This window comes from Pygocentrus nattereri, chromosome 27, assembly GCF_015220715.1.
Source record: "Pygocentrus nattereri isolate fPygNat1 chromosome 27, fPygNat1.pri, whole genome shotgun sequence".
NCBI classification, from domain to species: Eukaryota; Metazoa; Chordata; class Actinopteri; order Characiformes; family Serrasalmidae; genus Pygocentrus; species Pygocentrus nattereri.
In genome coordinates, this window is record NC_051237.1 from 12,491,622 (window position 1) to 12,507,700 (window position 16,079).

At 40.1% G+C, this 16,079-nt stretch overlaps 1 protein-coding gene across 3 annotated transcripts in view; it reads right to left on the reverse strand.

Moving 5' to 3' along the window:
• samd12 (sterile alpha motif domain containing 12) overlaps positions 1-16,079 on the reverse strand; it is a 127,695-nt gene that overhangs the window by 68,686 nt on the left and 42,930 nt on the right. For all 3 annotated transcript variants that reach the window (XM_017703103.2, XM_017703105.2, XM_017703104.2), the window contains exon 4: positions 5,158-5,298. In XM_017703103.2, coding sequence (XP_017558592.1) covers positions 5,158-5,298 — 141 coding nt within the window. The remainder of the gene's footprint in view (positions 1-5,157; positions 5,299-16,079) is intronic.

The window sequence follows — 16,079 nt, forward strand, 5'->3', positions numbered from 1 at the left end:
TTGAGAAGAATCAAGCGTGAAGCTACCAGGAACCCATTATCTTCCAGTTCTGTCATATTCCAGAACTGCAACCTACCTGGAGTACCAAGAAGTACAAGATGTTCAGCGCTCAGAGACGTGGCCAAGGTAAGGAAGGCTGAAACCCGACCACCACTGAACAAGACACATAAGCTGAAGTGTCTAGACTGGTCCAAGAAGAATCTGAAGACAGATTTTTCAAAGGTTTTATGGACTGATGAAATGAGAGTGACTCTTGACGGACCAGATGGATGGGCCCATGGCTGGATTAGTAACGGGACAGAGCTCCACTTCGAGTCAGACGCCAGCAAGGTGGAGGTGGGGTAATGGTATGGGCTAGTATTATTAAAGATGAGCTGGTTGGACCTTTTCAGGTTGAAGATGGGCTCAAAATCAACTCCCAAGCCTACTGCCAGTTTTTAGAAGACACTTTCTTTAAGCAGTTGTACAGGAAGGATCTGCATCTTTCAAAAAGACAATGATTTTTATGCAGGACACCTACATCAGAATGCTGTTCATAGACTTCAGTTCAGCCTTCAACACCATCATTCCTCAGCAGCTGATTGGAAAACTGAGCCTGCTGGGCCTGAATGCCTCCCTCTGTAACTTTACTTTGTAACGTTACTTTGTAACTGTAATTTCCAATCTGAGAGACCTCAGTTAGTCAGGATAGGAAATAACATCTCCAGCACCACCACACTGAGCACCGGTGCCCCTCAGGGCTGTGTGCTCAGTCCACTGCTGTTCACTCTACTGACTCGCGATTGTACTGCAAAGTACAGGTCAAACCACATCATCAAGTTCGCTGATGACTGTGGTGGGTCTGATCAGCAAGAACGAGGAGTCAGCATACAGAGAGGAGGTGCAGCAGCTAACGGACTGGTGAGGAGCCAACAACCTGTCTCTGAATGTATATAAAACTAAGGAGATGGTTGTTGACTTCTGAAGAGTGCAATTTGACCACCCCCCACTGAATATCACTGGCTCTGCTGTGGAAATGGTCAGGAGCACCAAGTTCCTCGGTGTCCACATCACAGAGAACCTCACTTGGTCCCTCAACACCAACTCCATAGTCAAGAGAGGCCAGCAGCGCCTCTACTTCCTGCGGAGACTGAAGAAGGCTCATCTCCCATCTCCCATCCTCACCATGTTCTCCTGGGGGACTGTGGAGAGCATCCTGAGCAGCTGCATCATCGCTTGGTTTGGGAATTGCACCGCCTCAGACAGCAAGACCCTACAGCGTATAGTGAGGACAGCTGAGAAGATCAGCGGGGTCTCTCTCCCCTCCATCATGAACATCTACTTCACGCGCTGTATCCGGAAAGCCACTAACATTGTGGACGACCCCATCCATCCCTCACACATACTTTCACTGCTGCCATCTGGCAGAAGGTACTGGAGCATCCATGCCACCACTGCCAGATTCTGCAACAGCTTTGTACCGCAAGCAATCAGGTTTTTAAACTCACAAGGACTGAACTAAGACTTGACTAATAATTGTGACACAGTGTGTATGTATGTATGTATGTATATGTATGTGTATACACACACACACACACAGATTATATATATGTATATATATATATATATATATATATATATATATATATATATATATATATATATATATATATATATATATATATACACATACATATATATCAAAGTATATATATATATATCTTATACCATGAAAATGTCTTCAGTATTGTGAGGCTGGCGTGGCTGCATGTTTTCATGCCAAACAAGCTGAACTACACCTGATTCTGATCAAATTGTAAGTCGCTCTGGATAAGAGCGTCAGCCAAATGCCATAAATGTAATTCTACTATACACTGTTCAGGGATATTACATTTACACAGCTGAAATACTTTAAAGTAAAGGGCACACCAACCCAGCATACTCTAAATATACTGACACTCTAATATTGGCAACAGTAATTATAATATTCGGAAAACGACGTGACAAGCCAAATCAACTGCTGTGATTTGGGCAGTAACTGGAAAAATGATATGTATTTATGAGTACAAAAGGTACACCACCCTAGGATTTAGAGTTGTTAGGACTTGTTACTGATATGACATGTACTATTGTTGAGTTTCAGTCACAGGATTTTTCTTCTGAGGCTACAATATTCAGGGCTGGATTTTTAACAAAGTGAACTACATGTGAAAGAAAATAAAACCTCGATAAAAAAAATGAATAAATAATAATAAAAGTAGGCTATGATCCTTACAGAGCAACAGCATTGCTGGCAGTAGAAATCACAAATGGGGTAGGTCATAGATTTTTATCCTTATCTCATTTAAATGATCAAAGTAATACACAATTAAGTCAAAATGAGTAAAAAGGATATTAAATTGCTATGACATCTTTACGTTTAGCAGATTTAAGATGACTAGTTTGCTAAGGTTCACTATGCTAGCAGTGGTTAGTAAAGGCCTCGTTGTAAATGACCTAACAAATTACATATTTGATTGATTTTCAAAGTGAAAATGCGTACACATCCTTTAAAAATGACTGAAAAAAAAGGTTATGGCACATTAAACAAGTTATGTTTGGTCCCCCCTCAATATGTAAATGACATTTCTACTGTGTGCTCTAGAGGACGTGTTAACTCACGTTCACTTAGTAAAACAACAAAGCATGCACTTTGCCCAGTGGTACTCCGACCTTTGAATACAACTATATGCAAGTTCTTAAATAGCAAACTAGCTAAATTACTCTGACTTCTGTAGAAGCATTCTGTAGAATGCCATGTGGCACTTGGAAGAAAACTATGTTTCATGAGCCACTGGCACATGCCAGGTCAAATGGCATATATGCCAATAAAGAGCAGAACCGGTCATCAATTTCTGAAACCTACCAGCTGGTCACTGTCACTGGGATCTGATCTTTTATAGAAGAAAGACTCAACTGTAGTCAGGGAAAACAAATGGATTTATGTTAGCTTACTTAAAGACAGACCAACAATGATTAAGTTTTGATCACAACAAAAGGCAATGAGGGAGGCTTCTCGTTGTCAAGCAGACCAATGTTAGAGTTTGCTAAGGTTTATTCTAAATATACTGTGCAGCTGAATATATGAGAGAGGGTAATAGAATTCATTGATAGTCATCATCCCTCACTTCCTTTATGGTTTTCGACAGAGCGCAACTCACCTGCAAACTGCCTAAATACAGACAGCATGTTACCTGCCCCACCAGGGAGAGTAACATTTTAGACCACTGCTACACTGTGTTAAAGGGGGCCTATTGCTCTGTTCCCTGTTTTGCTGTGGGACTCTCCGATCACTCGCTAATCCACCTCCTTCCAGCCTATAGGCTGAAGTTCAAGGGTGCCAAATCTGTAGTCAGCTCTGTGAAGAAGTGGACCAACAAGGTTAAAAAAGGCTTCAGGACTGCATGGAATTAATGTAGTGTGTTTGAGGATGCTACATGCAGCCAGGATGAATATACGGACTCTGACATCCTACATAAGCTTCTGTGAAGACGCCCGTGTTCCCACCAGAACTCATATTAAATGTAACAATGACAAGCCCTGGTGTAATGCCAGACTGATACAGTTGTGCCGGTCTAAAGAAGCAGTGTATAGGAGCGGAGATTGGGCTCTGTACAATCAGGCTAGGAACACACTCAATAAAGAAATCAGAGCTGCAAAAAAGACCTACTCAAACAAGCTGAGTAGTATGGTCTCCACAAATGAGCCATCAACCGTCTGGACATGCCTGGAGAACATCACCAGCTATAAAAGGACACCCCCCAGACAATGGGCGGCAATCAGCTCACTGATGAGCTTAACACCTTTTACTGCAGATTTGAAAAGCCCAGCTCCAAATACCCATCCAGCACAAATTCACACCCTCCTGTCTTTCAGCCATCTATTCAGCCTGCCAGATCTGCGAGAAGGACGCGCATTGACTCTTCAGGAGACAAAAAAGAGGAAAACACCTGGACCAGATGGTGTTTCACCCTCCTGTCTGAGGGTCTGCGCTGACCAGCTCGCGCCAGTCTTTACAGAGCTCTTCAATAAATCACTGGAGCTGTGTGTCGTACCTTCCTGCTTCAAACGTTCCACCATAGTACCAGTTCCCAAGAAAGCATTACAGGATTGAATGACTATAGACCTGTTGCATTGACCTCTGTAGTCATGAAATCTTTTGAGATACTGGTGCTCTCACATATGAAGAACATCACAGATCCTCTGCTAGACCCCCTGTAGTCTGCATACCAGGCAAACAGGGCCGTGGATGACGCAGTGAACATGGGACTCCAGCTTACTCTTCAACAGCTTGAGCACTCAGGAACGTATGAAAGAATTTTGTTCTTGGACTTCAGCTCAGCCTTTAATACAATCACCCCAGGACAGCTACACAACAAACTACTCCAACTCAGCGTGCCAAGCCCCACCTGCCAGTGGATCACCCAGATCATCAGTACAGGCGCTCCACAGGGTTGTGTCCTCTCACCATTGCTCTTCTCACTGTACACTATTGACTGTACCTCCACGGACCCCTCAGTCAAAATAGTGTATAGTATCAAGTTCAACTCCATCCTCTGGAACTGCCATCACAAACCAGTGTTTGTTTGATCTAGCATCTTACTTACCTGCCATATACCCCACTTATTTGACTTTTACCTCATTGATCCCTTTTTCTGCCACTATACACCCTTTAACTGTTGCTGCACTCAGCACTTTAACTTTAGACCCATACTTTGCACATTGTACGTTTTACAGGTATGACTGTGTGTGTGTATGTGTGTGTGTGTGTGTGTCTGAGTGAGTGATGGTAGGAATGCATGTTTTATTTTTTATTTTATCTTGTTATATTTTATATTAATTTTATCTTATTCTCCACATGTGAATGTCTGTCTGATACTGTGCAATGTGAGCTCCTGTAACCAAAACCAAATTCATATGCATACCTGGCCAATAAAGCTTGATTCTGATTATTGCAACCATCAGCACAGAAAATGAAAGGCATCTCAGCCGCTAAAGTAGTACATCCCCATAGTTCCCCAATATTCAATAAGAAAACACATCCCAAACACCATTAACTTGGGATGAGCCAGGACTAAATGGTAAGAGAATGGGCTAGCACTATGTGAGATACAACTGATGTGTGATCTGTGAGCGTACCTTGTGTGAGGAGCTGCAGGGTGCGGACCTCCTCTCTGACACGAAGCTGCAGGACCTGTTGAAGGATGTACTGTCTCTGACTCTCCTGCATGATCCCCATTCTCTCCAGCTTTCTGTCCGTCAGCCTCATCAGAGCTCGGCCTGCACACAGACACAGATAAACACACACACACACACACACACACACACACACGTGCACAAATAAGAACTTATCTGCTCCCACTTTATTCCAGGGAGAAGCACATCAGCTCAATAACTGCGACAGTAAGTATAATGCTAATAATTTGTATTTACACAATCCTCCTACTAATTACCTACAAACTCTTCAACATAACAAAAATGTGCAACATGCACTGAACCCAAACAGTAAGTGTGTTTTGCATTTGGTTTAAATGCCTGTAATAATAGGTCCCTAAAGTAACACTGGACTGCATATTACAATACATTACAAGGACATAACAAGGATAAATACTGTAATTAGTGAAAGGAAATGGACTGGAAACTTTTGCTCCAGACAAAAGACTAGTCAAGGTCAGATGAAGTTCACCGCATTTCATTCTTTTCATTCTGCACACTTTCCTCACCAATTCCTATTTCCTAATGACACAGTCGCTGGGGGCAAAGTGAATAATCTAAGTAATTTGAAATTTTACTGCCTCAACTGATAATTGGCATTTTTGCATGCTGAAGCACTACGTGGCTGGATCTCCGTTTGGCTTAAGGCGCATCTCTTTGTATGATTAAAGGTCGTAAGCACATCACAGTAAATACTTGAGTTTTAGCTGCTTCCACGAAGCAAGCAAGAACACGGCATCTTTCTTCACCAAAAGGCTAGTTAAATGAGTGGCACTCAGCCATTATACAAAACAAGCACTGCTCTTTTCTTGTTTGATGATACGAGTGAAGAGAGTACTCTCTCTCTCATTCTCTCTCTTTGTGCTCAGCCAGTTCATCCAGGCTTTATTACCTCCATCCCCAATACTATGTCAGGCATTCATAGCAAACTACTGTGCAGAAGTCAGAGGCTACTCTTCATTTATTTAATTTCATGTCAAAATGGTGATTTATTTTTCAGCATCATAAACATATGGGACTATATGGCCAAAAGTATGTGGACATCTGACCATCAAATCTATACAAACAATGAATATCCCATTCCAAAACCATGGGCATTAATATAGAGATTAATATAGAGATCCCATTCCAAAACCATGGGCATTAATATAGAGATGCTCCCTTTGTGGCTATAACACCTTCCACTATTTTGGGAAGGTTTTCCAAAAGATTTTTTAGTGTGTCGGAATTTGTTCAGTAATAAAAGCATTTGTGAGGTCAGTCACTGATTTTCGATGAGAAGGCCTTGCTTGCAATCGATATTCAAATTCATCCCAAAGGTTTTCAGAGGGGTTGAGGTCAGGGCCCTGTGCAGGCCACCTCCACAACAAACTTGTCAAGACACCATTTGGTTCACAGGAACATAGTCATGCTGGAATAGGACAAGGCTTTCCCCAAACTGTTGGCATAAAGTTGGAAGTATATAATTGTCTATTATGTTTTTGTGTGCTGTAACACTACCCTTCACTGGAACCAAAGGGTTGAGCCCAAACCCTGAAAACCAACCCTAGCTCATTATCCCTCCTCCACCAAACTGCTGGCACTATGTATTGTGGTCAGCAGTGGTCGCCTGGCGTCTGCCAAATCATGATTTGTCCATCAGAGTGCCAGATAATGAAACATGATTAACCTCTCCAAAGAATATTTCTTCCTCTACTAAAGAGTCCAGCAGCAGCATACCTTACATCATTCCAGTTGATGCTTGGCATTGTGCATAGTGATCTTGCGTACAGCTGCTCTGCAATAGAAACCCATAGAAACCCATTTCATGAAGCTCCCAATGCACAGTTCTTGTGCCGATGTTGCTTTCAGAGGCAGTCTGGAATTCTACTATGAGCGATGCAACAGAGGTTGTGTTGTCTATTGCCTTGTGGCTGACCTGTTGTTGCTTCAAGGCGCTTCCATTTAACAACAACAAAAAAAAAGCCCTTACAGTTGACTGGGACAAATCTTGCAGGTTAGAAATGGACAAAGACTGATTTGTGGCAAAGGTGGCATCCTGTAACAGTGCCACCTTTCAAGTCACTGAGCTCATCAGTATGACACACTCTACTGCTTGGTCTATGGAGATTGCAGGGCTATGTGCTTGATTTTATACACATGTTAGCAATGGAAGTAGCTTAAAACACCTGAACTCAATATTTAGATAGAATGTCCATATACTTTTGGCCACACAGTGTATATTTAACAGAAGCCTCAACAACTAAATATATAATAATGTTTTCACACATTTAAGTGTGTCCACTTATTTTTCAATGATGTTGAAGTCTGGGCTCTAAGGTGGACAACCCATTGTTCTTAGAGCACCAGCATCTTCTTTGTCTGACAGCTGCACATCCTTTTGAGGTTGAGGTGTCTTCTCATAGTAGAAGGAAGGACAGATATACCTGTGTTTTGAGATCTGAAGGAAGAGTGGAGCTTGAATCCTCTCGTTCAAAGATGAAAGCTTTAAGTACTGTTTATCTGATGGTGACACTCTTCCTATTTTCTCTGTATCTTTCAATTATTATTTTTTTAATCTACAGCCTGGAAACTCTTGTTTTTTCACTTGTCATTTCACATTGACTTTCTCTGTCCTTAAGCAAATGTATTATTCTATATTTAATCCTATTAAATATATATATATTTAATCCTCAGAAATGTCTCCTAAAAATTCATAAACTGCATTAATGGCTGTTTTACTTAGGGATTAAATCTTTGACTTTTGCACAGCACTGTTCATGCTGCATGTATACAAGCCTGCTCAAAGCTCTATAACCAAACAGGCCTTTAAAAGGCTAACCACTATTTCTACAGGGAGTGAAATGTGGAAATGGAAATAAAGACATCAGACTTGAGAGGATGATCTGGAAAAACACCAGAAAGCCTTTAATGGGTGCAAGTATCCGCACCTTGAAGAGTGAACTTGTCATAGGCCAAACAATGTGGACAGAGGAAAGTGTGATAATAGAATGAAAGGAATGTGGAGGAAACAGGAGATGCAGATTGGCTCTTTTTGTTTGTAAAGCTTGATAGAAATGGGACATTGTTTCATAAGATTATTAACGGGGGTGGGGGGGGCGGGGGGACAAGCATAGCAACACCAGTAGTGTTTTCACGCCTGTCGCCAAGCAACAAATGCATCAAAGGACATATCAAATTTTTGCTGACATTTACAAATGCCTGAAGTGTGTATCTGGCCAGTGAAAGCACAGATGGGTCTTGTCTTTAGTCAGGCTACACTGGAAGCAGAGAATGGGTGTGTGTTGTTGTGTAGGTTGATGCGATCAGAGGAAGGCGTCTCCGTCAGCTGGACGTGGGCCAGGCTACCTCTTCATTTGGCAGCCATCGGGCAGAAAGACTCAATAAGAAGCTGAAACTCAGTGTGCCTTCTTTCTGACTCAGTGCCTTCAGAATCCCACAAAGACACAAGAGCGGATGAGTCAAACCACAGCTAATACAGAGAGCCGTGTAGCGTGGCAGAGAGGAGAGGGAGAGCAAAGGGAACGGAGAGGAACGGAGAGGGGAGATAAGAGAAAATGCAAGGATATACAGGAGAAAAGGGAAGAAAGGATGAAGTGAGGAAATTCAAATACAGTGGACTGGACAAATCATACACCAAATAAGCTGCAAGGAAACCCAGGAATTAAACCATTCAAAACAGAGCCCAGTGTGCTACAGTGCTCAATAAAAACATTAGGGATGTTTCTCAGCTGTGACTGGCAAAAAAGACCCATGAAGGCACATCAAAGTTCACAGAGCAGGAGCGGCATCACAGTACAATAAGCCAGAAGAAAGTTCATCCGAGTCCACAATCTCCCTACAATTCACTGCATGTCAAACAGAAGAGAAACAAACCATAAAAGGCAATAAGGCTGCAATGCCAATGTGCCTGTGGGCCTATACTACCACCCAAGACTATGAGGAAGTCTGCAATATACACTAATTTGGGTCTAAATATCTGTAAATAATAATTTTCCACTCAAAAGCTCCACAAACTCTTAACAGACTACTACTGAGTGAGATCCATCCGTAACGTGTGCACAAACACCACTTGAGTTTGTGTGATCCAGGCTGATTGAAGAAAATTGGCTTTGCTCTTGCTGAATGACCATAATGGTCTTCCTTTTCCACTGCTTTTCAAAGGAAACAGAGCCAGGTGACAGGGCTAACAGTATCAATTGCTGTTTATTTTTTCTTCCTGCATCCACTCATTTTTGTCCAATTGACTGGGAAAATGATTTAAAACACTTCAGTGTCCTGGACTGCAGGATATTGATTTGATTCAAATTCTTATTTTCACTTTGCTTCCTCCAGACGCTGAGTGCTGATTCCGCTCTGTTCGTGCTGACGTCCCCTTAGCTATATCAAATCGCTGCCAAGAACATGCATAAAAGTTTATGCTTGTATACTCCTATGGCATTTTTTGTTCTCTCCTTGATAAATGGGCTCAGTTTATACTCTTTCTCCCTCAAACTCAGCCCTCCTACCCAGGGGACACGTCCTTTTTACATGTGAACCAAAAGCCCTGCTAATTACTGCTCCATCCACCAGAAGAGCAAAGAGGGAGTGAGACATTGAGTGAGGACATCAGGGCCTCTGAAGCTGCAATTGATCCCTGCTTTCTCCTGCTAAGCTCTCGCAAAATGGCTAGAAGTCAATAAATATTGTAGAAAAGGATGGTGATATCGAAAAAATAGGATGAGAGTTAAAGGCAATAAGAGATATTTATATAATATTTATTCTTCACCTGAAGTTTGTGAGCAAGCTGAAAAATACAAAATGCACCAGCAAAACAGTTGCATCACCCCCCAAAACAGACTGTGAAAAAGTATGAGGACAATGATAAGGAAACATCTGGTAAAAAATAAATTAATGAAATAAAACAATGGCTTAACAGCCTTCAGTATTTTTTCAGGGAGGGTGGTTGACCCTGTGAAACTACCTACATGGCTACATGTACAAAGTGTCATTCAAAGCACTGCAAGGCACAGAATCATTTTTTATTTTAAAAATACAGTGAATGCACTGAACAAGTACATATAAGTTTTGCATGTTCTGTGCCTTAATTTTCAAGAGGCCCACAGTGGTGGACAGTAACTGAGTAAATGTAATTAGTTACTGTACTTAAGTAGTTTTTTTCTGTACCTGTACTGTACCTAAGTATTTCCATTTTGGGCGACTTTTTACTTTCACTTCACTACATTTCAAAGTCAAATATCTGACTTTTTACTCCACTACATTTTGAGAAATCTGTTGTTCCTTTTGTTTTTTGTGTATAAAAACATAGCACGTCAAAACAGAAGAAGCGCAAAGTAAGAACACCAGTGATGGAACTAACCTAACCTGTAAAAAGACCACAATATAGAAATATGTCCACACATACAGTCGTGACTGGCATGTTTCTTTTTTTCTGAATTCATATAAACACTTTCATTTTATAGTAAATTAGTTCGTTAGTTTATGTTTATGAACAGAGGCCTACAGATAAATACAGTAAAAGAAAACTTATTTCTGATCCTGAGTTTAAAACAAGTTTTTATTCAGCTTGTAACTAATTTACAAAGTAATCTTAAACTGAAACTTTGCTTGTGTGTAAAAGTGATTTCAGAGCCACTCGGTTCTCCCTGATGGAAACTGTTTACCTTCAGTGTTTTGTGTTTATGATCATTTTAATAGACGTCAGCGTCACTAATTAATGACGTTCTATTAAAAGACTGGTTTACCAAGAGAGATGCTGGAGGATTTTCACCTGAAATGAGTTCATGAAGTGAGTCTTGTTATAAAAATGATAACAGGACATCAGAGCCATAATTAATCTTTTAGTACTTTTACTTTTGATACTTAAGTACATTTGAAGGCAAATACTTTTGTACTTTTACTCAAGTTGAGGTCTAGAGTAAGGACTTCTACTTTTACTGGAGTAATATTTTACCTTGGGGGTCTCTACTTTAACTCAACTACATGATTTGTGTACTTCGTCCACCTCTGGAAGCCCGGTTGTGTGATTCTGAGCTAATTTACAGTATTCATGATGTGGGACTCAATGTTTTACATTCCATACAGGACCTAACAATAATATGCATATATTTCTATGGAAATGTATAATATTAGGCATACATTTATTCAAAACGGGCGTGGAGGAAGCCACAGGTAGAAACATGTCTGTCTTAAAAAAAATGGTTGAAGCACCTTCAGCTTGGTCATTTGCAGAGTGCAGCCCTCGTGTGCTCTTCTGGATGAAATTCTGGATAACTGTGGAGAACCTATGCAACATCAAGTACGTAAAAAGTGTGATGTGAAAGTTTTTCTTTTATAGTTCCTTAAACCAACATTAAATATCGTTTGGACAAGTCTATAAAAGCCCAAAGAGATCTGCTCTTAATTAGCGCTTTAAGAATGTTTTAGGAAATTTGTTGCTTTTATATGCAAACATTCAAAAAGCGAACTTCAGCTGGTTCTACTTGTCAATAAAAATGGCAACAATTAATTTTTACATTGTTTTGAAGTTTTACATATGTACGACAATTTTTGGTAACAACTCATATTTCAATAAAACAATCACAATGCAAAACAAAAATAGTTTTTCTTTAAAAACTTTGTGATTACAACCTACTGTAAAGAGCTGAGTTAGACGCTGCTCCTCCGGCACAAGCCAGCTTGCCTATGCCACATGCTGCTACATCACACTGCTATATCAACGGCTGGACCTGGGGTCTGGATTTAGTGCATATTTACATTTTAAAATAGAAAATAGAGAACTTCACTTTGCCCACAAAATGAATGCATGAAACAAAAGCTGAACGTTTATATAAATGTTAGGTGGCCAGCCTGGCCTATTTAAAAAACTAAGCCTAAAATCAATCAGCTGTTACTGAATATTACTATACCATTATACAGTTTCTACAGACCCAATCTAATGTTTGTAAATGTACAGGTTGGCTGTACTTCTGGATGAATAACTTGCATCCAGTCAGCATGGAAGCAGCGCAATTTACAGCACAATTTATATTAAATTCAAGCATAACAGAAAAAACACTGGGTCTCATTACCAATATCTTCCTAAGTTTTTTCTTAAATTGGTTCTGGAGAAAGGTCTCAAGAAAAAGTCTAAGTCAGATTCATGACGTGTTCTTGAACTGCAGAACTGTTAGCACCTTTGTGCTCTTGAGTGTGTGTAGATTCTGTTCTTACCCAAGAACAAATCTCAAATAAGAAAACATTGGTGAATGTCAGAATCTTTGTAAAAACGGTGTATGTGGGTTTTAGGAATAGATTTCTTCTTAAGAATGGCTGGTGAATGAGGCCCATTAACAATAAGGGTAAAATCTTGTTGTGTTTAGAGGCTGTAGTTTGAAATGTACCCAAGTATTTAATGGACTTACATTTTTCCCATTTTCCAGTGTTCAAAAGCAGACAGAGCTGCTCTAAGTAGTATTAATTCATGAGGGATTCCATTTGACTTTTTATTAACACTTGCAACTATAGTCAACAACAATTTTCCAAATACTGTACTTTTCCAGACACAGACAAAGTTGCCAAGCAACCAATACGAGCAGCAGAATGTAAACTAGGACAGCATGTTGCTATTTTTAGAATTATTGCTTTGAAATGAATTTGACATAAAGCAACATAAGCTAAAAGAAGCTTCCATTATTGGCACTTATGCCGACAAACTTGGCAGAGAAAAAGGTAAGCCGACCAGGAAGCAAGGTACATAATTAGCCAAACTGAGTGCTTTTTAGTTTCATAACATGAACAAAAAACTATTGAATCACTTATTGTAGTTATATTATACCAGCTCCACCTCTGTCGAGCAGGTGGGAAATGAACTTGATGACTTAGTTTTTCCAATAACTTGGTTAAATAAGTCTTATGATTAGTATAGATTCTCGTTGTATCAGTGAACTGCTACCTGCTACCTAAGTTCTTTGGTGTAAATCCGATTTGTCCTATACACTTTTTTTACTATACATTCAGTTGTTTGGTGTTCTAAAAATTCAGATACATATTATGATGTAACTTATCACAATACTGATTACATATTTTGTCCCTTTGCCAACTCCCATATTTCAGCTGGGGCAAGACAGAGAGATGTGGGTAGGGTAGGGTAGGGTAGGGGAATATCCTCAGGTGAGACTGCGGCATACTTCACATAGTTTAGCTGCAGCTGCCTTCATAAAGCCTGAGGGGCAATCTCTCCCTTCCACACATGCAGATCTGCGCTTGGTGACTGGCAGGCACTCAATCCGATGCAAAGCCTGAAGGACTGTCTGGCTCCCACACACCCAAACAGCCTTTAGCCCCAAAGACACCATGATCCACCCTCAGCACTGGCCACATAGAGATATCACCTACTTTAATTGAGGTCTACTGCTGTGCACTGAATATACCTGAGGAAACTATGCTAATAGGCTATTTTAGAATAAATATCCTAAACTGATTAGTAACTTCTGAAGATTAGTTTAGTCACATAGTCAATTTAATCTTACAACTGACCAAATGTACTGCTGATGAAACATTCAGAGACTCTGGTCCCCTTTGTTTTATCAAAATCTATCGCCAGAGTAGTTGGGGCACATGCATGTGCACATTTGCCCCTGTAAATGTATCAGTATGTGAAACTTTGTGTGGTATTGGTATTTTCCATTAGTTTATAAGAGAGGTATGATTCTGCATTTATTGTTGGATATAGCTTCTAACACATTCAGAATGGAATTTGGAGAGGTTAACAAACTAATATTTCACTGTCAGAAGAAAACCTCCAAAATCTCCAAAATCATAACTTTACAGGGGAAGGAAAAAACCTACTTTACTTTTAATGTAAGACAATGGAACCAGACTTTTTCCAAGTCATTTTGGGTGATTTCTTTTGGTCCATTTATCATGAAATTCATACACAATGTAATAGGCAACAGGCATTTTCAAATTATGTCAAATACTGAAAAACGACAAAAATGGGGATGCACGGTTTTCTTCCGACAACAGCAATATTTATTTATTTTGTTTCATCAGAGTAACAATTAAAAGTAGCTGGAGTGTGCAGCCTGTAACTATTCATTTGTCTGCTTGCTAAAATATCTATGAATGTTCAGCTTTCTAAGATTATATTCTTTAAATGTAATTTACTCTTCATTGTTGATAACCTGATGCCTCAAAGCAAAATCATCAGAATTTCAAGATTTTTGTTTGTCATAAACTATAAACCTTTTACAACAAGAAAACATTTGAAAAGAAATACACTTCACACTTCAGTCACCCTTTATTGCCACTTTGACTGAACGAATTAATGATAAGTGCTTGCCAATCTAAGTATGCTTGCACACTCGCTTGTAAAACATCACGGTGCATCCAACAATAAAAGTAGCATTGAGGTTCTTTTTTTATATAGCAATAGAAAAACACACAAAGTTTCAATTACACATGTGTATGCATTTTGCAATGCTCAACATGTGCATTACAGAAGGGCATTGAAGTCACATTTGGTATTCAAATTGTAAAGTCTTTGAAAAAATATTTGAATATGCATTTATTTAGGGCGAATATTAAAGTGAAGGACTCTTAAGGATGCAGTGTTGGACACAGTTTGGATGCCTATAGTAGACACCACCAGAGACAGTGATGCAACACAGCAACATCTTATTACTGTTCTGTAAACCCAGAACCACAACATTAATCGGTGACACATGGCTTGGAATTTACAAAGAGAAAGGCAGACAATCTAAAGTCCTTCCTGCTCATCAGTTCTTTTCTGCTATGCCTACTATGCGTTATAGCTCCGATTTGTACCATCTGCTAATAAGCATCAGAGACCTTCTAGTGAGGTGGTGTGCTTGCTGATTGTGTGACAGCCTTTAGCGTCGGCTGCAGTATTCCTTCTGCTTCCTTCTCTGGACTAAATAGATAATAAACTCACAGGCCTTACATTCTCCTCCGGTGGAGTATAGAGCTCAGACATCTAAAAGTTCTTCAATGTGAGAAAGTGTAACAGACAAAAATCCTGACTTATCCCCAGTGAATATATGTGTTAACTACTCTGGTGACTTTTCAACAAGAGTTAAAGGGGACAAAGACAGAGTTGAAGGGTACAATATCTCTGAACAGACTGCTGTTAGATGTTAGGTAAGACAGACTTAAAGGAAAAGAGTAGACTGAAGGCAGAAACAGCTGATTTTTGCCTCTTAAATCTAGCATGTAACTGCAGAGAACATGACTGCCTGAATGGCAACTTTGTAAGTCTGAATCACTTGAAAGAAATGTATGTTTATTTGGCCCATTCCATTGATAAGTCTGTATTGATTACTGGATAGGAGGACAAAAGTGTTTGACATTTAATCAAGCGAGGCAAGGATTAAGATACTGAGAGATGGAAGACTGGAATGGGGCTACAGAGAGAGAGAGAGAGAGAGAGAGATCAGTAAAAATTGGTTTACTGATCCTCATCTGCAATTGTGTTCACGTCCTAATAAACCAAGACCCACTTCTCCCAGCAGACCATGCACAAGAAAGCCTCCTCTAATGACATGCTGATTTCATTGGAGGATACTGAAAAAAGGGGGGCATTATTCTAATGGCTAAGAGCTACTCCTTCCTAATGAGAGCTGCTCCATACCCACCATACAGAAATCAGTGCCCAATCACAGCCTGTTCTTCACCTCCCTCAGCAGGGACAGAGGGATCCCTAAACTCAGGCTTAGGCTTTGTGGCTGAGAAGCCACTTGGAGAAGGTACAAAGCCTCCATTTACAACAACCTACTGTAGAGCGCTGAGGTTCGAGAGATGGATCAAACTTTTCTTCTGTAGCCTGTCCTCCTGCTGCAGTATTCAGC